At 39.2% G+C, this 21,279-nt stretch overlaps 1 protein-coding gene across 1 annotated transcript; it reads left to right on the top strand.

Annotated features, from left to right (window-relative positions):
* The first annotated feature begins 619 nt into the window (after positions 1-619).
* cfap52 (cilia and flagella associated protein 52) lies at positions 620-17,564 on the top strand. Its single transcript, XM_074692987.1, has 14 exons — positions 620-760; positions 909-1,108; positions 1,192-1,328; positions 1,423-1,551; positions 1,658-1,757; positions 1,935-2,051; positions 4,996-5,096; positions 5,220-5,390; positions 5,930-6,078; positions 6,242-6,387; positions 7,866-8,017; positions 8,633-8,735; positions 16,770-16,881; positions 17,225-17,564. The coding sequence occupies exons 1-14, from the start codon at positions 700-702 to the stop codon at positions 17,407-17,409; spliced, it is 1,863 nt and encodes a 620-aa protein (XP_074549088.1). The 5' UTR covers positions 620-699; the 3' UTR covers positions 17,410-17,564.
* Positions 17,565-21,279: the final 3,715 nt, after the last annotated feature.

Here is a 21,279-nt window from a genome sequence, read left to right as displayed (position 1 = left end):
TATATATATATATATATATATATATATATATATATATATATATATATATATATTTATATATATATATATATTTATATATACATATATATATATATATATATATATATATATATATATATATATATATATATATATATATATATATAAGAAAATTAATACCATTTAAATTCAAAGGCACAGCATGTCTGTTACGTTAAAACTATATAGACAATTTTACATAGACTGGGAGATACTAGGCATTTAAGACAATATCACAAATTTGACCAATTAGCTACCGACAAAGGGTAACTACCTGTTTGCTCGGAAACTGTAAACTTACATTATTCCCATATCGTATATCAAACAGTAAATTCCACAGGGGATTGGCTGATTGCTGACGCTTGCTGTTTTGTTGCATTATCAAATTTTGAAAGCATTACGACGTCTACAGATAGCAGTAAAGGTGTCGCAGAAAAAAATTACATCCCCCGTTTGTGCCATAGACTGTATAGGCTTGTGTAGGACATTGGGGATGGAATATTTCCGACGGCACGTGAAGGCAACGAGAACGTTCGCTGACCAATGACAGTGGGCCAAAGAAGCCCCAGTTGTTGCTAGGTAACGTTTGTTTCGGGTTACTTGTTAACGTTAGCCAAAGTTCGTAATATAAAGAAGTACAACCTTTTCTCGACACTTTAAGGCATATAGTATTTTTCTGCCATGGCTGCTGAACCACAGGGCGTCGCTCAGCTTGAACTGGAGGCTGTTATTGGATTTAACGGTAAGTTGTGGCTCGAACTAAGTGGATAATTTAAGCCAACGAGTGAGGAGGAGATGGTTGATTCATTTAACAAATATCAAATTTCAAATCGACAGTTTTGGAGTTTGGAAGTGTAGGGCTCATGTTCCATTTCACTTTCTCTCATTAGGACATGTGGTTTCTGGCCTGAGAGTCCATCCAGACAGAGAGCACCTGATCTATCCACTGGGGAGCACAGTCATCCTGAAGAGAATCAAAGACGACAAGCAGGATTTCCTGCATGGACACACTGATAATATCTCCTGTATCTCAGTGTCCAAGAGTGGATCTTATATTGCCTCTGGACAAGTCAGCTTTCTAGGTTTTAAGGTACCTTCAGCAGTAACCACACATTTTTCTAAAATCCTTCTATAGTGAATATCTATGTTTACATTTTTAACACTTTTTCTCAGGCTCCGATTATTATCTGGGACTTTGCACAGCGAGCAGAATATGCCCAGCTGCTGCTTCACAAGGCAAAAGTAGAAGCTCTGTCCTTCTCTCCAAATGACAAGTACCTGGTGTCTCTTGGTGGTCAGGATGATAACAGGTAAATAAAACTTGTGTGGTGCAGACAGAAAATTGCGTAAGAATTTAGCTTTCAGAGTCAACACAATGCTAAATTTCCTGTTCTGTGTTTCTAGCATAGTGGTATGGAATCTTGAAACTAAACAGGCCATCTGTGGGAGCCCAGCTTCAGCACAAAGTGCCGGTCACAGCCTCACTGTGGAGTTCGCAAACACAAGTGACAATGTGTTCGTTTCTGGAGGGAGGTGAGCTTCATCTGATCTGATCATTCATGCTTTCAAAAGCTTTCAAGCTCCTTTATTTTCCTCATAATTCTGAGAGCTTTTCATTACCCCTGTTTTGTTTTTGCAGTGGAACACTGCGAGTCTGGGAACTGGATCTTCCAAACAGGAAAATCCGGCCCACAGAATGCCAGACTGGCAAGTTGAAGAGAATTGTGAAATGTGTCGAGGTATGAAACCTTTTTTTTAAGCAATAAAGAGCTTCCAAGTTTCAACAAATGATATAAAAGTGAACATCACCATGTACTGAGTCAGTACAGTGATACAGAGCTATTAATGCTTTCTGACTGCTCCAGAACATGCACCAGATATTTTATGGTTCATGCAAACATGTTTATCTATAACAGATTTCCAAGGATGATCAGTTCATCTTCTGTGGCACGACCAGTGGGGACATAATGAAGATCAGTATGAAGACGGGTCTTCTCACTCACTACGGTCCAGTCAAAACAAAATACTGTCTGGTAAGTCATAGTGCAATAAGTCATTATATTTCTATTGTGGCTCTGTTAAATCTGCTTGTACCTGTTTTAGCTTAGCTTAGCCTTAGAAATACATTTGTACAGTAGAAAACTACCCAAACTTTTCTCTGTATTTTATTTTATTCTTCATTTATAACTCTGAAAATATTAAAGAAAAGGTACAAGTCAAAACAAACATAATTCAAGGACATCTCAAGACTCTTGTGAGTTACTTTTTCTTTATTTATCTTGGTATCTTTGGTGGACAAAAACCATACCTCTTATTTTTTCCAGTATGCCCTTCACTTATTTTTTTTTCTTCAAATGAAAAAAGAAAAAAAGCACCTTAACAATAACAATACAAAAAAAGTCTTGTATTATTATTGGCTTTTTTCAGAAGTTTCTTTTCAGAATAAATAGCATGCCAAGGTAACACGGTTTATTATTTTCTTGTAAAGGGAGAGAATAAAAAAGAGAAAACAAACAGAGCCAAACAAAACATGGATAAATGTGTTAAACTACTTAGAAAACAAGAAATTGGTGAAAAGGACTAGAAGGCTGGAGCAAGTTAAATGAAGCATTAATACACACGTTTATAGAGGGTAGCCGAGTTAAAATAAAACAGGTTGAATAAATAAATAATTAATTAACCAACCAAAACAGTAGAGAATTAAATACATAGAAAAAAATTGCAATATTACTAGAAGGTACATAATATTGTGGTGGAATTTTCACATTGCTTTATGCCTTTCCTTTCCTCAGTTAACTCTGTAAATTGCCTCTATATGTGTCACAATAATACCTCTAATTGGCCTTAAAGTTATCGGTACGCAGAGACAGTGTGTTTTCAGTCTGAGTTCCATCCGATTCACACGTTCCTGTCTCCTTGAATACTGTTTCACACACTGAGATCCCAAGCTAAGCTGAGCCCAGTGGCTCATAGATAGACATAGCAATCTCAGGAATGATAAAGACTGAGCACACACACTGGTCTGCTAGAATTGACTCAGCATTACAGTTGGCACCCATGTGTATTGTCAGCTATAATATAAACTATTACAACTTGAGCCATCTGAGTCTCCTGAGTCTTCTTCATCAAGTGTCAAGATCCCTGAAATTTTCTCAACAAGTATATAGTCATGTCCAAAAGTTTTGAGAAAGGTACAAATTTCAAAGTCATTTTTCATGACAGTTTATGACTTTCCGGTAATTGCAGTGAAGGGGTGGGAGAAAAAATCGATTCACATAAGTTTAAGGATTTTTAGTTTTGAGATATTTAAATCAGGATTCTTTGTTAAAAAAATTGCCTGTTTTTTCCAGCAGAGGGCGAAAAGTTAATCTCTGACTCACTGTGCACTTTTGGGAAAAATATGGCCCCTGATATAGTCTGGACATCATCTTCATCATTGAACTATTTTACATGGTCTGGTGTTGAAGAAGCAAACTAAATATCACAAAAATTAGAAATATTAAAGAATCACAATTTAGATTGAAAAAGCACCCCAAAAATCATTTAATAAAAGAAGAAAGAAAGAAGAAAGAAAGAAGCCTCCATGAGAACTGAGGCAGCAAACTTTGTGAAAACCAAAATTTGTGCCTTTCTCAAAACTTCTGAACCCAACTGTGAATATAAACAATAAAGATATTTCACAGATCAACAGGACAAAAAGTGTAAAAGTTTTTTCCAACAGTCAGAAGTTATTAGTCTGTGTGACATTCTGACACCTGAGGGTGCCATATGTGAGAGAAATAGGGTTATTCTTCAAGCTGATGACTTAAAAAAAATATGAAAACATTTATGGCAGTGAAGCAGTTTTGCAGCACAAGATGTTATTTCATGAGACACAAATTTCTTGGTGGTGGTCCTGCTCACACTCACTCCATGAGCGAGGTGTGGGACATTAGAATTAAGTATACAGAGATCAAAATCTTTGTCCAAAACTCTTTTTTGGTAATCAATCAATTGTTAGTTATTTTTCCAACAGCTTTAGCAATATAAAGACAACATTAACCGTAATACTTTTCAACCATTAGATGACCCCCCCACCCGATCCCACCCACCCTAAATGGCATTGTACATGGAGCCAAAGTATTAGTAGACGAGGGTGTCTTGCTTCTTAAATCACTTAAATAAATAAATAATAAACTGATTAAAAGAAACTGAGACTTACATGTGTACCCATAGAAAGTATACAAGCATTTCTTGCATAATTGCATACCTATAACCTCCGCTTACATAAATATCCCAGCGTACATAAATATACATGATCACAGTTATGTATAACAATACAAAATGTTGTGAATAAAAATAGATATTTAATCAAGCACTAGTCCTCCAAGCTGGACTCATAGAAGTACTTAATCATAAGCAACTACAACAAGGCATGAATGTTTTACAGCAGGTATGTCCAACAAGTATTTGGTGTCTTTGTAAAGTGCAACCTAGCTATGGAGAGCTCCAGCTGGACAATATCTCTTTAAGTGTGGAGCTACCCCCTCACTGACAATGTATGTGTCTGCTTCCAGCAACAAGCTACCTTTTTTTTCGCAGCTATAATGCCAGCCAACAAAGTCGTTTTTCAGTAATGGTTAGTGCTGGAGACGAGGTGTCATTGAGCAATAACAGATGTTGTGAGTGAGGGACTGTTCCTCCAAGGATATTAGATAAGGTGTTATAAACAGTTTCTACTGACCTCAGGGCATTGCAAAACCATGGGGAGGAAAGTCTTGACTGTTTTGTCAGGGCAAAAACCACAGTGGGGGTTGTCTTTGAGTTTCAAATGATATCGTTTTTAAGGGGTGTAGAATCTATGTACAAATTTATAATGAATCATTGATGGTCTGGATTTCTGGATGGCAACGATACATCTAGCCAAATAGTAGGCCAGTCTAGATCTAAAATTCTTTTTACGTTTTCTTGGGGCTCATATTATATCTGTTTGTGCAGGGTGTTACTGTTCTTAGAGAACTGAAGTCTGGAGACCTGCTTGTAGGCTCTGGATCTGGCACCCTCACCATGTGTTCAAGTAAAAACTTCAAAATTCACAAGTAAGTCCTGTAACTGCATTACCTGAATCCTATCTAGTAGACTCTTAATATGATGCAAACAGTTTTGAGTGTCAGATTTGCAGGGACCGTTATCAGCTCTTTATTCTTCTTGTCTTTCATCAGGCAAGTCCAGCTTCAGAAGGGGGTGACCTCCATCGCTCTGAGAGGAGAGGGCCAGCAGTTCTTTGTTGGTACAGGGGCTAGTGAGATGCACCGCTTCAGTTATGATGACTTCAACCCTGAACTTATTTCCACCAGCCACGGCAGCGCTGTCAATGATGTCGCCATATGTTAGTAAGTACCAGACAGATGCTGGGGGTGAAAGAGTCAAAGTCATGTGTATCAGAAACACAATAAAGACCTAATGGAGATGGGAAAAATGCAGATGAGCTGGTTCAGCTTTGAAATTTGATGAGAAGTCTCACACTATTACTTAGATAAAACTTAGATAAATTAAACAGCATTATGTTGGAAAACAACCGTGTAGCTTTTTAGGATAGATAAAAAAATGCCGTGTTAAAAATCAGTCAAGATAAAAATCTCCTCTTTTGCAAAAACAATCAAATAGTGTCATCTATAATAATGATAAAAATCTTAGTAGATACCTTCAATCCTATTTATCTCTTTGATTCTGTTTTTCTTATTCACTTTGAATAGCACGTCAGTAGATCTTTGACTCCACTGGAGGGCGACATTTACTTTCCTCCTCTTTGTCTTTTTTCATACTTTTCTTAAAACAATCAATTCTTCAAGAAAAAAAACAGGTTCTTTTTTTATAACTATGTTGTGTAATTTTACAAATCCAAATCCAACATGTCTTTCTTTTCTTCTAGTGGAATATCTGAATTATTTGCAACATGCTCCTTGGAGGACATCAGGTTGTGGCACATAAAGAAGCCCAAAGAGCTGCTGCGCATCACTGTACCCAACATGACCTGCCACTCTGTGGATTTTATGATTGATGGACACAGCATCATCAGTGGTGGGAAGACATTACTTCTGACTTGAATTTCTCAGCTTTGCAAGAAATGAACTTTTGATTTTATTCAAGATATCTGCTGTATATTATCTCACTTCAACTATTTCAATTGTTTGATCAAATCAGTGTTACGTATTGATGATGTTTCTGTCACTCTCTTTTAAAGCATGGAATGATGGGAAGATCCGCGTCTTTGCTCTAGAAAGTGGCCGACTCATGATTGTCATTCACAACGCACATAGAATGGGTGTGACAGCCATTGCGGGAACCAGGGACTGCAAGAGGATTGTCAGTGGAGGAGGAGAGGGGCAGGTCAGCAGGCTATACTGATGAAACTTCAACTTATTGTTCAGACCAAGGTGTCAAGTGTTCACATTAAATGATAACTAATAGCAACAGTTATGGGGGGTTCTTCAGGGGTCAGTTCTAGGACCACTTATGTTTCCGTTTTTATTACTTTTTTTTGATTAATGTATTAACAATCTCAAAAATAAGTGTACTAAAATTTTTATCTGCTGAAAAAAGACAAGATAAAAGTTTAAAATGCCAATATCCCTCAACCATAGACTGTATAATGAATGGACACAGTCTCCTCAACGTCACCTGTCTGTTTCTGGAACAGATTTTGAAGTGCATCAGCTATCCTGGCCATAATGGAAGTAGCAAGGGCTTCGAGTACAGCTACAGGGCGCCCATCAGTCACGTGACCTGAGCTGGGTCTCTGATTAGGCGAGCTTGCGATTTTGATATCCTCTGAAGTGCCAAGTTAGAAAAAAATGTACCCCCTGTACAGTGTGTGCCGATGGTAAACTTAGCGATTCGGACAGGGGGCGTTTTTGAACCGGGCTGTAAACAGGTTAATTTCTACTTTAAAATCAGCTTTTTTTTGGCTTGGTGTGCTTGTAACTTCCAGTACTTCCAGAGCCAGCCTCAAGTGGACACTTGAGAAACAGCAGGTTTTAGTACTTCTGCATGTCTCATTTTCTTATACCGGAGGTTGCCGCTTGCCCCCAGCATCAACTTATTTGCCGCCACTGACGTGCAGACGTCAGTTCAACTCCAACCATTAACTGCATCTAAAAAAGTAAATTGTGTTCTTCAGCGAGGGGAAGGCAGGGTCCGGTTGAGCTTGTAAACTACTGTGGGTGAGAGCAGTGCGCTCTTTGGATGAGAGATCAGCATGGATATGAGGAGAAGATATGAGATGACAGAGACATAGCCCAATGCTGCAAGTCAGAAAAGTTCAGGCAGCTCACGCTCCAACTGAGGGTGTGTTGCAGTACTTTAGAGAAAAAAAGAGCGGTGCCAACGTGAGAAAAGACGACGGAGATCATGAAGAGGATGCGATCTAAAAAAGTACCTATTGTCTGTTTTTTTGATCAAAACAGGAAGGGAGACATAAAAGAAGAGAGTCTACTCTTCTTGAGTAGTTTTGGTGTTTACATAGTCATGGAAAACAATATTATTTGGGTCTTGAAAGATCGTTCTAGATGTGCTTAAATTGGCTGGCAGCCAATGAGTTAAGGGTCTCTGTGAAAATCTTGAAGCCATTTCTGAAAGTGATTTCAATCTCGTTAAGCATGCCACAGCCTACATACATTTGAGCTGGTCCTGAATGCAGCAGCCATCAAAACAAGAAAGTTAGAACATTCCCCTCCAATTTTTACCCCCTATCATTGGTCATAAGTCCATTGCTGTTCCTTCACCTTACGAGCCCTCAAGTCCTCAGCCAAAGGTCTGATCATGGTTCCATAATCCAGGTTGGCTCAGTTTTGGTTCCTCTTTTGCAGGTGCGTGTTTGGGAGCTGCAGCCTCATGGACATAAGCTGCTTGAGACCATGAAGGAACACAAAGCCACTGTGAACTGCATCAAAATCAAGAGTAACGACAAAGAATGTGTCACTGCCAGTGCTGACGGTGCCTGCATCATCTGGGACATTGTGTAAGTAGCTTATTCTTAGACACAACAACACACACATCAGACATACAGTGTGTATCCTATACCCCTACATGAAATATCCTTCGAGGATTTTTTTAATGGTTATAGTCGTAGTAAAATTCCTTACATTGCATACATCCAAAAATGTTCAGAGCTTTTCTTTTTCCTCGGTGCCTGGTTGGTACTGAAGAAATAATAAGAAATCCAGTGCATTCTTTGCAAAGAAAGCTTTAAATCCCCTAATCCTCTGGCTTCGACATTGATGAGAGTAAAACCTGTAAAAACTCTTGTGGTGGCCGTCCTTTTTTTGACACTCCATCCTTTTTTCAGTGAGTAACTCTGTGGATTAATGGCTCACAGTCAGTAATCATCAATTGTAGTCAGGATTTGCAGCTTTTGTGTTTTCACTCACAGCCTAGAGTGGAAGTTTATCAGTCAGGAGGTGTTAATGAGTGTAGATTGACAGTCTATTCAGTAGATAAAGCAGATTGGCTTTTAAAGAATGAAGCATTTTATCACATTTACCAGTCACTGCCATTTCATCATGGCTTTGATTATTTGTTGCTCCATTGGTGAAAGTCACTTTTCTTTCTGGCTCCCCTGTATCTCCTGCTGTAGGCGGTTTGTCAGTCTTAACAGGGTGATCGCCAACACGCTGTTTCACACTCTGTGCTACCACCCAGAGGAATTCCATATCATCACCAGTGGCACTGACAGAAAGGTATGTTTTGGGAACTTAGTATTTCTGCTCGGGATATGCTACGGTATACCACTACCTCTACTCTCTTTTTGGGGACTTCTGCAGGATAATGTGGAAATTTCTGTCCACGGTCAGCCCTCTTTCTCCTCTGAGCTCTGCAGTTGACACATCTTCACAAAACATGTTGAATTGTTGATGTTATCACAACTGCATTTTACTGTAGTTTGCTTAGTTAAGTCAATTTAGAGATGCTTCCACCAGCTCTGGTGTGGATGCCTGGATTGCAGGACAAGATGTTGCTCCACTTGTTTATGTCAGGGGTAGTTGGAGCCTAGTAGCTCCCACATCTGTGCTGATAATGCTCATAATTTTCCCAGCTTTCAATACCAGCTTGAGATGAAACCACAGTTTTTACCACAGTGTTAACAGGCAGAGACTGAGACTATATCAGCAATGTCATGGGGTTTTCAACAAACAACACTTACTAGGGCTGGGCGGTTATGATAAAAATAAGAATCACGATTATTTTATTTTAAGTGATATTGAAATCACAATTAATACACACAATTATTCATTTATTCAAAAACTTCAGTACTGATTTAAACACAACTTTGAAGAACCAGCAAGTGGCACATACAGTATTATTGATACACATAAGTCACACACACTTGCTGTGGCTGCACATGGAACACAGAAGAGCTATGAAGCACAGGAACTTGCATACATCTACACTGTGTGGCATATTAATTGTTTTTCTTCGATTATATTTTTTTTATGATTGTCAGGTGGCAAAATTGAAATCACGATTAAAATCAGATTAATTGTCCAGCCCTAACACTAACTATTTAACATAACTGGGTATATACATCTTTACAGCCTAGGTCATCATAAAGAGATGCAAGCATCTTAGCTTAAAAAGGTCTGATGGCTAAGAGGTCGGTTCTCAGAAACCATACTCAGAGATGTTCACGAGTCCAGATCAAGTCTCAAGTCCTTGGTAACAAGTCCAAGTCAAGTTTCAAGTCTTTGGCCAAGAGTCCAAGTCAAGTTTTAAGTCTTTGGTCACGAGTCCAAATTCAAGTCTTAAGTCTTTGGTCAAGAGTCCAAGTCGAGTTTTAGGTCTTTGGTCACGAGTCTAAGTGCTAACCACCTATCGAGTGGACAAAAAGTTAAAGGTTTGCACTCTGCAACTGTATTGTTTAATCAGACTAAGTCTAGTGACTCATACCTCTGTCCTCTTATTCAAACTCAGTGTAATGGTAATCTGATAACGTTAAATCTGTCACAGTAACGTTAAGTGGTTAACAATTAAGTTTAACCTGCCTGCAAGCTGACAGTGTAACTGAGTATTTTTCTACGGTTAACGTTAACCAGTAGATGGTGGCAGTGGGACATAGATGATTAACGTTACCCATCCATCATGTCAGCGCACCTCAATGTAAACAAGTGAGACAACCAAACGTTCACTCATCTATTCAAATATTCAGTTAAAAAGATAGCAAAAAGCTAAGTGAACGTTACCTAACTGATGCTGAGCTAACCGTCCATAGCCGCTAATGTGACTGACCTATCCAGGTGAGTTTTCAGGTGCCTGATAAAATTTGATTTGGTGGATCCAGCATCTTTGATTTGGATGCTGTAGACTTTGCAGCCAGCACTCCTTTTGTTGGTGCCATCCTGTTTGGAGTTTCTATAACCAAATGTAATGACAAATGGTACAGCAGCAGCTGCAGGTCTACCACTGGTCCCCATTGTCGTAATCTGATGAACAGGTGATGCTGCGAGGCACACACCCAATGTGTAAAGTGATTACCATGGTTACCATGAAAAAAAGGAAAGAATCACATGAAGCTCGTCAGAGTTTCCTTGATTTTAACACACCAAAAAAGAAACTACAATGATTGGTCACAAGCTGAGTTGAGTCTGAGTTCTTTTGAGCACGAGTCCAAGTGTAGTCTGAAGCCACTGTGTGCGCGACTTAAGCGTGACTTGAGTTAAAGTCACAAATTTGAGTTAAGTTAAGAGTCACATTAAATGTTGAAATTGTAAATACAGTTTTTCTTTTTGTACTTAATGAAAAAATCTGTTTGGAGCTAAGGTTATGACCAAATACGACACTTAAAACTCTATATGGAGGATGAATAATAAACTCAAGTTCAAATTATGATTAACAGAAACAGAATTCATTTTCGAAGTCAAACTCTGATTTATTTTCTATGATCTCAGATCTCATACTGAGCAGTTTGTGTATTCGTCTTTGGCTTCAGAGGTTTTCTGGTTCTTCGAGCAATCTTGTATTTTTATGGTCTGTTAATGTCCGCAGTTAGTGTAGTCATAAACATCAGGTGACTCATATGTTTAAACCCCTCTCCCATAAAATGCCCGTCCACTAAATATCTGTCCACTTGCCAATGTTTTTTATTCACTCACAGGTTTCACACGAAGCTGGAAGTTGTCTAAAAAAGTGTAATGGCTGGAGATTCCTCAGGGTGCAAAGAGACTGGCAGTCCACTGTTAACATAATTCAGATTCCCCGTTATGCTTTTATTTTTATTACCAACTTCACTCAGAACGCATTAGAGAAAGCCTGCTGCTTTAGTAAGATCAACATGCAGAGAACACTTCAACACTCACTTCTACATTTTAGTTTGAAACGCTCGCAATTTGTCCCTCAGCTTATCATAATCACACCATTGTGGGGGCTGCTCGTCACTGTAGCAAACACTTTGCTACTTGGCTCAACTTATAAACGCGAGGTCAGAAGTTCACAGTGGCAGAATAAAATACTTGATTGTTTGATTGAACCTCTTAAACCCTGGACCCACACGGTCGCCTCCCCTGCATGCTTAGAAGCGAGGACAAGTCGTGCTGATTCACGCAGCGCTGTGGATGTTGCTGAGTGAGGCCAGAGAGAAAAAAAGGGAAAGAAGGAGGGATTCAGGAAAAGGCAGAGTGTGGTGTTCGTGCCTTCCTGCGGATGTGCCTATGCCACCCGAGTGCCAGCCAGATCCACCATCTGCTCATCCCAGGACACAGGCGCTCTGTCTGGGATAACAAATACCAACACTCTGCTCTCCTCCCCCTCTTCTCTCCTCTCTTCCATCCTTCATCACATCCCAGCATGCCTCTAGGAGTAAATTCAGAGCGAGGAAACCGAATGAGGGATGGGGTGAAGGAATCAAGAGTGGTGGGTCAGGCAGAGGCTGTATTAATGAGGTAGAATAGCATGAAGGATGAGGAAGATGATGCATGTTGATGCCGCATTAAGTGAAGGCAAAATTGTGCTGTGTTCCCATATTTTACAGTCAGTTTAAGAAATATGGAAATGTACTTCAGAGCAGTTTTTATCGTGTCCAGTTAATGGTTATGTCACATAAAACACTGATTCAGTCTTCGATCTTTTTGTTTTGTTCATTATTGATACATTAGAAGTGCAATATGAATTTGGCAACATGACCGTTTTATTCTATATGCTTACAGGAAACAATAATAATGAGAGTCAAGAAACAGGAAAAATCAAATATGAACGATAAAGTCTCTATAATGCTTACGTTTTTTTCTGTTAGGTTATGGGAAACGTCTTCTCTGTGTAGAAATAGAGCACGTACAGCCAGCCTGTTGTTTTGGACTCAGTCTTGCTAGCTCCATGTAATTAATTTCCTGGTGGCCCATGAAGTGGCGCTGGGCCAGTTACCAAGGCTCAGGTTGGGGGATCACAGATGGTTCTGGACAACTCTCACAGGTGGGAGTCTCTAATAGGCTGCTGAAATGAGATGAGGCAGGGGGGGGAGGTTATGACCTGGAAAGGAGGAGGGGAAGAAGTAGTTGTAATCATACAAGGATTAACAAAACCAGGCGGAGAAACAGATGTATCCAGCCTTACCAACACTGCTGTTGCTCGCTGTTTAACTGATATGTTGAATGCAGTGTGAGGACTTAAAAAGTGATCTTGAAATAGTCTCAATTTCATAGATATAGTGACCGAGTGAAAAGTCTCTTTGAAGAAACTTCTTGAAGAAAATTATTCCTTGTATTTATATTGTAGTAATGGTGGACGCTGAAGATGGACTTACATTAGCTCTGCTTGGTGAGGTTGGAGTTGGTAGATGAGCACTGGTAGGACATAACCAGGATTAACCAACATTGTACATTTCAAGCACTTCTTAAGCCCTGTCTCCACCAAGCAGTCTGGTTTAGATCAGAACGGTTTGAAATGGGTTGGCTCAGTTAAGCCTAGTCCTGTTTGCATTTCCACAGCCAACCATGCCCCCGTGTGGTAGGCTGTGTTTAAGCTGGATGCCAATAGATTCACCTATTAAACAATCGTGTGATGCCATAGCAGTGTGGCATAGTGCACGCCGCTAATAAATCCAACAAAGAAGAAAAACGTGACACAGTAAACAAAGAGCAACAATGGGAAAGATCCAGGAGTTCTTCCTCTTTGTGAATGCGATGTGTCCCTTTGTTACAAAGCGCAATCAAGCTTTGTTTCAGAGAACGCTGTGTGTTGCCAGGAGGAATACAGCTACTGTCGCACAGTAAGTGACGGTCTGCAGTGTTGTAGCTCCACCTTCTGGGATCTGATTAGTTTAGTCTGCCACCCCTACGGAAGGGTCCCAAAAAGTGGGACGGCTCGTCTCGGTTATTTGGGGATTGGTCGTTGGAAACGCCATGCAATGTGTGTCGTGCCGAGACGAAGCAAACTGACCCACCTGGTGGAAATGGGGCTTCAGAGCGCTGAGCTGTGAGGAACACTAAACAGATAGTCTGCTAACCTACTGGACACTAAACTACAAATTGAGTTTACAAAGTTTGATTGTTGTCGCAATTTAGTAACTACAAACTTAATACATTACGTCCCCGCTTTGCTTCCTGCAAAAAGATGTCTTGAAGAAAAGCAGAGTTTAATAATAGATCTGCCCTCTGTCCTTTTTCTTTTAAAAGAAATGCCCTTTGCGACTGAGGGTGATGGTGCTCATGGGAAACAGTGTCTTCATTCCAGAAAAACCACTACCAGTTCCAGCCAAATCAATGCCAAACATATAGTCCTTAGAAAAATGTTCGAAACACAGTCGAGCTGCATAAATTTGCATGTTCTTTTCAGCCGCAAACCTCTTGATTTACCAAGAAATGTTTCAGAACTTTGTGTTTCTTTGGTGTTTGTAATGAATTAGTTCCCCCCTCTGGTTGTAGCTGTGTTTTCCCAAATTATGTTTGGCAAAGTTATTTTGGAGAAATGATATCAATCTTAATAAGCCAGTCTATTTCAGATACACTGCTGTTTCAAGCGTCCCCCATGGGAATGTTCATTCTGCTTGTAAGGGCCAGTGAGAATGACTCTGCAGCTCTGAAACTATAAATACAAACGCTTTTATTCACCGGGACTTGTTCCTGTTTCACAGCATAATAACAGCAGTATTTGATACGCCTGTGTTAGATTACATCTCCCCTCCTTTAATGTGTTGGTGCAGAGAAATGAGAACCTGTTTCGGAGGCTATTCTTATACATGATTATTCTACCAGCTTTGTAGAACATGAACTCTTCCTTTAACAAACATCTGTTACGCAACCCTTTGTGGGGGCTTCATATAATTAAGTGAGGCAGTAAACTTCTGTACATTGTTTAGCAGCACTGCAGTTGGGGTACACACTGTAATTGTGTTTGGGTTTATGTTCAGTTACTTCAACACTTAATGTCCTCAAGTCTTGATGTATTCAGCCTGTGTCTCGTGCTTAAAACTGTTTGTCTCATTTACAACCCCAAACTTTTAACTTACATCATGTCGGTCATATAAATAACAAGAAAGCACAACTGTTGGTTTTCAAACACTGTGATGTTTCCTCTGGCTGTGCTATAAATAACTTCAGATAACAATTGCCTTTTGTGAGACTTGATACTTTGACAGCTATAAAGCTCTGAGGATGATTAAATCTCATTTGGATCAGAAAACACAGGTGTGTGTGTGAGAGAGAGGTTGATAGAATCTAACAACAGACACAGTGATTTCCAAACAGAGTAACAATAAGAAAGCAGAGAGGGGGAGCTTGAGGTCACTTATGACTAAAATAGGAAATAATTGGGTTTATGATGTTGACGTGGAACAATTGCAAAGCAATGCTGAGATGATGTTATCTGTATCAACTGCATTGTGGGACAATTGGCTTCCCTCAACAACTGCATGGATCATTAACCACTGTTAATTCTCTCACTGACTGTAGAAATTGGGTCAAAATATCATTGTTCATCGTCCTCCTCTGACACTGGAGGAAGGGATTACTTGGTGACTTATGATACAAGACAATAAAAAAACAAACAAAATGATATGAGACAGTACGATAAGATGTAACCCCACACAATATGAAAAGATATGACACAACACCGTACAATACAACACAACACAATCAAATAAGACACAATGTGATACAACAAGATACAATACAAAACCACACAACACAATATGAAACAATTCTACATAATATAATATGGTATAACATGACATGATATGTGACATCATAAAACAATATGATACAATAAGACAGTGGTGTGCACAGATGGGGGGCAGAGGGGGGTCGCACTCCCCCCCAAATTGTTGAAAACATGCACTGAAGTGTGTTTTGAAGTCAAAACAATTGCTTAAGTACCCTCTTGGGTGAAAAAACACACAAACTGCCCCCTTGGCTGGTTAAAATGTGACAAACTACTCTTTTGGTGGCAGAACTGCCCGCTGCATGTGCCCTTTTTCCTCTTTTAGTGCCTGCCCATCAAAAAGTCTGTGCAAGGCCCTGCAGTAAGACTTCACTTGTAATACGATACAACCTAACACAACATGACACAACACTGTCTGATAAAATTTGATACAAAATGATACGAAATGTTACTGGGAATGGGTACCTTTCACATTTGAAATGATACAGTACCGATGCCTGGCCCAGTACCTGGAAACAGGTATTGGTACTTAACGGTACCTATTTTCGGTATTTCTTTTGTGTTAACGTGGTAAAAAATTTCAATTTCTTTAATGTCTTTAATTTCAATTTAACATATTTACTCTTCAATATATAACCTTGTAATGCTGTGTTTATGTCCAGCATGGAAAATCAGCTACTCTTACACTCTCTCACAGTCACAAGGTATAGGTACCTAAACGTGGTACCTTCTGATTTTGTGTGAATCAGTAACAGAATTCGGTTGGTACCTCTTAAAGTACCTAATTCGGTACCCACCCCTAAATGTTACACTACAATACACTACAACACAGTACAACACAACACAACAAAACTAGAAACAATTCAACACAATATGATACGATAGGGCACGACACTACAAAATGATACAACAATACAATACAACATGATACGATACAATATGATACGACAGGATAGAATATGATATGGTATGACATGACACAATGCAATACAGTATACGATACAACAATAAGATACATTAGAACAATGATACAACACAATAAAATATTATATAACATGATAAAACACAATAAAACTAGAAACAACATTACAAAATCTGTTAATATGATGGAAAATGATACGACACGATACAATATAATATGATACAACATGATACGGTTAACTTGATACAATACGGTATGATACACCATGACACGGCATGATATGATATGCTATGATGTGATATGATATGATATGGCATGACATGACATGATATGATATGATATGATATGATATGATATGATATGATATGATATGACATGACATGACATGACATGATTTGATATGATATGATATGATATGATATGATATGATATGATATGATATGATATGATATGATATGATATGATATGATATGATATGATATGATTTAATACATCTGAATACACTAAGTTTGCGGGTCAACCTGCTAATTGTTGTGCATGGACTTTGATCCCACTTTGGTTTCACTTTTCTACCTCAGATAAGTCACTCTAGAGATGGGTTGTCTATCTTTATATATAGTCAGTGGTTCACATCTGCAGTAACAGAGGTTTGATATGGTGATGGCAGCTACATTCCAACGCCTCTGTGTACTGATTTCCTCCTCAGATTGTCTACTGGGATGTGTTTGATTGCTCTGCCATCAGAGAGCTGGAGGGCTCACAGTCGGGGCCCATCAATGGAATGCACATTTCACAGGACGGTAGACACTTTGTGACAGGTATGGTCCATCAGACACATCTTCTGCTTGTTGGGTTGTTGCTTCACTGCTTTCAGTGATTTTTCTATCAATATAAATCAACTGAAAATGATTAAATCCTTTTTACACTTGAGCTGACTTGTTTCTTGTAGCCTAATGGCTCATGTACTGATCAAAGATTGACTTTTTAGAAAATATTGCTCCAGTGTTTGCTTTTTTTTCCCTCACTGTACTCATGGTTATTGCTGAGTGTGTTTTCATCTCTCCAGGGCTTTTCTTTTCATCTCCACTGCTGACACAACAATGCATCCTCACCTCAGACTCCTCTAAAGTTACTGACATATTTTTCACCTTTCCCTGACAGGTGGAGATGACAAGATGGTGAAGGTGTGGGGATACAAAGAAGGGGAGCTTACCCACGTCGGGAGGGCTCACGGTGGCAGCATCACCAGCGTCAAGCTCTGCTGCAACAACAGCACCTTAATCAGTACCAGCTCAGATGGTGCAATTCTGCGTTGGAGGTTCCCCCACCCTCCGTCTTCCTCTTAATGTGACTTAATGAGTCTCCAGAAACCCAGCAACACTGCATGCATACCCAAATATGTCTGAAGACTCTTTCCTCTCAGCAAATGTTTGAATACGAATGCAACAATACTTCACTGAATTACAGATGGATTGGGTTAACTCTAGAAAAATAAATAAATGTACCCTGGTTGAAGGATGTGTACATTATTTTTCCTAAAGAATGACATCTGTGAAAGTGAAAGATTACACATCCCCAGCAGCGTACTCTCATAAGTGGTGATTCCCCTCAGGAGCTGAATTTAGGTGGGATTTCACAGAGCTCGGATTTAAAATTACACTTCAAGGCACAAGAAGATATGCTTCACATCAAAGTCTCTGCATTATGCTTCTTCAGAGTTTTTTTTAACAACAGAATAAATGGTGTAGCACAGTTTTTCTCCATGTAGATGAAACTAGGAGAGTATGGAAAAACACGTCTATATTATACAGTACATTAAACTGAATCAGATATGATCCCTCGCTCTGCTTCTGTCGAGAAAAGGAGGAGGCTCGGATTCTTGCCACCTAAGCGCACGTCTGCTGTCAGCTAATCTATCAACAGCTTTTCCCTTGAGGGATTCTGGTTAAGGAGGGAGGTAGAGTACAGAAGAGAGCCTCTGTGACTGTCTCTGATCTGGGCCCATTCTACCCACTTTTGTTTAAAATGGTTCACCTAAATTATTAACAACTCACCCCTGCTCTGCGGGAAAAAAAACAGTCAGCTAAAAAGCGCCTCTCATTTTTTTCATTCTCTACCACGCATATGAAAATGTGTATGTCCTTTCCTGTGCATTAGACAGAGATAATATGCACATTTTTCCAAATACTGCATCATGAAAGCATGTTTTCTAACAACACAGGAGGAGAAATCATGAAAATACTGGATACCACCCTGACTGTAATAATAAATCAGCACATCTGGCCTGCTAAATCCAATCTTTACTACTGGTGAGCTGTGAAATTAAGCTGCAGATGATTAGAATGGGAATGTAGCCCAAAAGATGCTGGATCCCAATTGTAAACCAGGACTACACATTAAGTGTCTGGCTCAATAGTTCTCTAACATCCATTTTACTTTCTTTGTGGAGCCTCCAGAAAGCTCCACAAAGTCTCACATTAATTCTGCTGTAGTAGCAGCAGCAGCATCAATGGGTTTCAGGGGCTATTTATAGGAAACTGTACGTGTGTGTGTACGTGTGTGTGTGTGTGAGAGTGCTCGTGTGTTATGGATGAAGTGTTTCAATGAAGCAGAATGAAGCGAAGGAGCACCATTAGCTGGTTATATGGGTACAATTTCAAGAGATGTTCCTTTCTCATCCCTGTTCCGATACCTCATCCATGAAACATTAGCTGTTACTTTATGTGGACGAAACCTTTGTGAGTGACTTCAACTTTTAGGGACTTCAATTCTGGGCCAATGTTCTCAGTCTGATTAGCAAATTGGAAATAACCAGATGTTTTTTTGCTGCTGTTAAATACACTTTTTTGTGGCGTGCAATATGAATCTGAAGCCTGTCATCAGATGGAGCCTGTCCATTGAGTTCTGGAGTTACATAAAAGCTGCTGATGCCTCATCGGTAAACACTCCTTGGACTACAAATGCAGAAAATCTCAGGAACCTAAATCCAGTGCTGCACTAATTTAAGAGTCTGTAAAGACAGATTATTCATTTTAGCCCAGAGGTGTCCAACGTTTGGATTATGTGAAAATAACCAAGAAAATCTGGAAAATAATGTAAAGCAACGAAAAAGTCAGCAGTGTTGCCACACTGGTTACCTTGAAAAAGTAATCTGATTACTGATGACACTTTTAAAAGTAACTAATTATTTTAATTATTACTCAATTGTTAAAGTAACTAAGTTAGATTACAAGTTACTTTATAAGTTACTTTCAGCAGCTGCCGACATGATTTGGGAAAATTGTGCAATTGCGATTAAAATTGAATGATAATGAGTCTATTTCTTTTTTTTTGTTTTAAGGAAAATGCAGAAATTATTAGTAGTTATGAAATGTCTACTTTACAATTAAAAACATAAACAGTCTTTCAATACGTTTTGCACTTTAAAATACAACTGAAGAAAGCTATTACAGTATTATTTTCGGTGCACTTCAGCACTGTTCAGTTAAATTTTAGATGACATTTTTTCTTTGAATGCTTTGTTTTGGTCTACTTTGGCTTTTATCCATTTCCTTTTTAACAGAGAAAAAAGAAAAAAAAAGCTGCAGCCTGTTGATCCTTTGTAATAAAAATGAGTGAAAATTAATGTTATTAGAGAGTCTGCTCACATTATCCTCAGTACCCTGCTCAGAGCACCTGAGTCTAAAAAGTCAAGGCATGCCCCGGCTTGTCACTGGGTGCCTTGTTGTAGCTTCCATTGCTCCTTTCATCATTGTTTGTGTTACGTTGTTTATGTTTGTGTAGCTGGTTGCACGAAAGTTGTCCTCATGCTGAGTTGTGAAAAAAGCGACTCCTGTCACTCCCCGGGATGCAAGAAAAAAAAAGAAAAAAATGAAAAATTTGTAATGCACAGTGACTTGGATAAGTAACTTTAATCTGAGTACCTGTTTAGAAAAAAGTAATGCCTTAGATTAGTCGTTACAGAAAAAAGTGCTCAAATTAGAGTAACGTGTTACTGGCATCACTAAAAATCAATAAGTGTGGTCATACCAGATGATTAATTGATAGTTTTCTTTAGGGTTACATGCTGCATCAACATCAGCGAACTCTGCTTCTGACCAGGGAAAATGTTCTCCACTAGGGGGCGATATGGAGAAAATATGTCAAGATTATTTTACGGCAGGATCTGAGTTCTATCAGGATTGTTTTTCATATTCAGACTATTTTGACCTTGCAGACAACATTTTTAGCCCCACATATGTCTCATTTTGCACTCTCACCCATTTTTCTGCACCATTTCATAATTCTAATCTCATCTTGTGTCCTTTGATGTGTTTTTTTAAACTCTCACATTTTTACATCATGATGAATTCATTCATTTAAAGACAGCTGTTAAAGTTGTTGAGTTTCTGCACAATGAACAGAGCTTTAGCTTCATACCAGTAGCTTAACCACAGGAAAAATATAGTTTAGTGAGAAGTTTGGTTTTGTTGTGACCTTGACGGAAAATATACACATAACTAAGGACGTGATTAATTTGAGTGACATAATTTATGCATTGAAAGATGAAAGCCAGGGGCTGTGTGTTATAAGTTTATATAACTGTGGTAGAAAAACACTGGTTGCTGACATTTGATGAGCTTTGAAGAATGTCACATTTCTTGCAAGCATCAGGCTGTTGTTGTTTGACATTGTCACCAAATGACAGACCTGCAACCAGCTGTTTCAGGGAGGATTGTTTGACTGTCAAAGGCCATGCTGCGTCTACTGAGACTGTAATCAAGTTTTAAGACTGTGCTATGTAAAAGCTTTCAGGAGCTGATCCGTGTTCATTTTTTGTGATTGGCTTTGGCTACAGGGTCAGGTTGAAGTGCTCTCTCCTGCAGTGTCATGCTGTAATTGCCACTGATGTTTTCATTGTCACCCTCTTAAGAAGCCCAGACAGGTGATGTGGTAATTGGTCCTACAGGGGGCAGTTGAAGGCAGCAGAGCTTGACACCTTTAAAAACACAACAGCTTCCTTGTTCCCTGTGTAATAATAAACATGACTTCAGTTTTCCCTCTTTCAGCGCAGTGTGTATCAACCTTTGTGTTGTGATAAACTACACGTAATCCAGGTTAATTAGATTCATGTCTGAGGGGCGGGCAGTAGACTGGATCCAAATAGAAAGTTGTCCATTGTAGACAGCAGGGAGGGAGGGAGGGAGGGAGGAGGGAGGGGGTGAGAGCCAGGCAGG

The sequence above is a fragment of the Halichoeres trimaculatus genome, unplaced genomic scaffold (assembly GCF_033239565.1).
Source record: "Halichoeres trimaculatus isolate MK-OKI-2021-1 unplaced genomic scaffold, fHalTri1.1 fHalTri1_scaffold_2, whole genome shotgun sequence".
NCBI lineage: Eukaryota > Metazoa > Chordata > Actinopteri > Labriformes > Labridae > Halichoeres > Halichoeres trimaculatus.
Note: the sequence above shows the minus strand (reverse complement) of the source record. Positions and strands in the feature narration are given on the sequence as shown.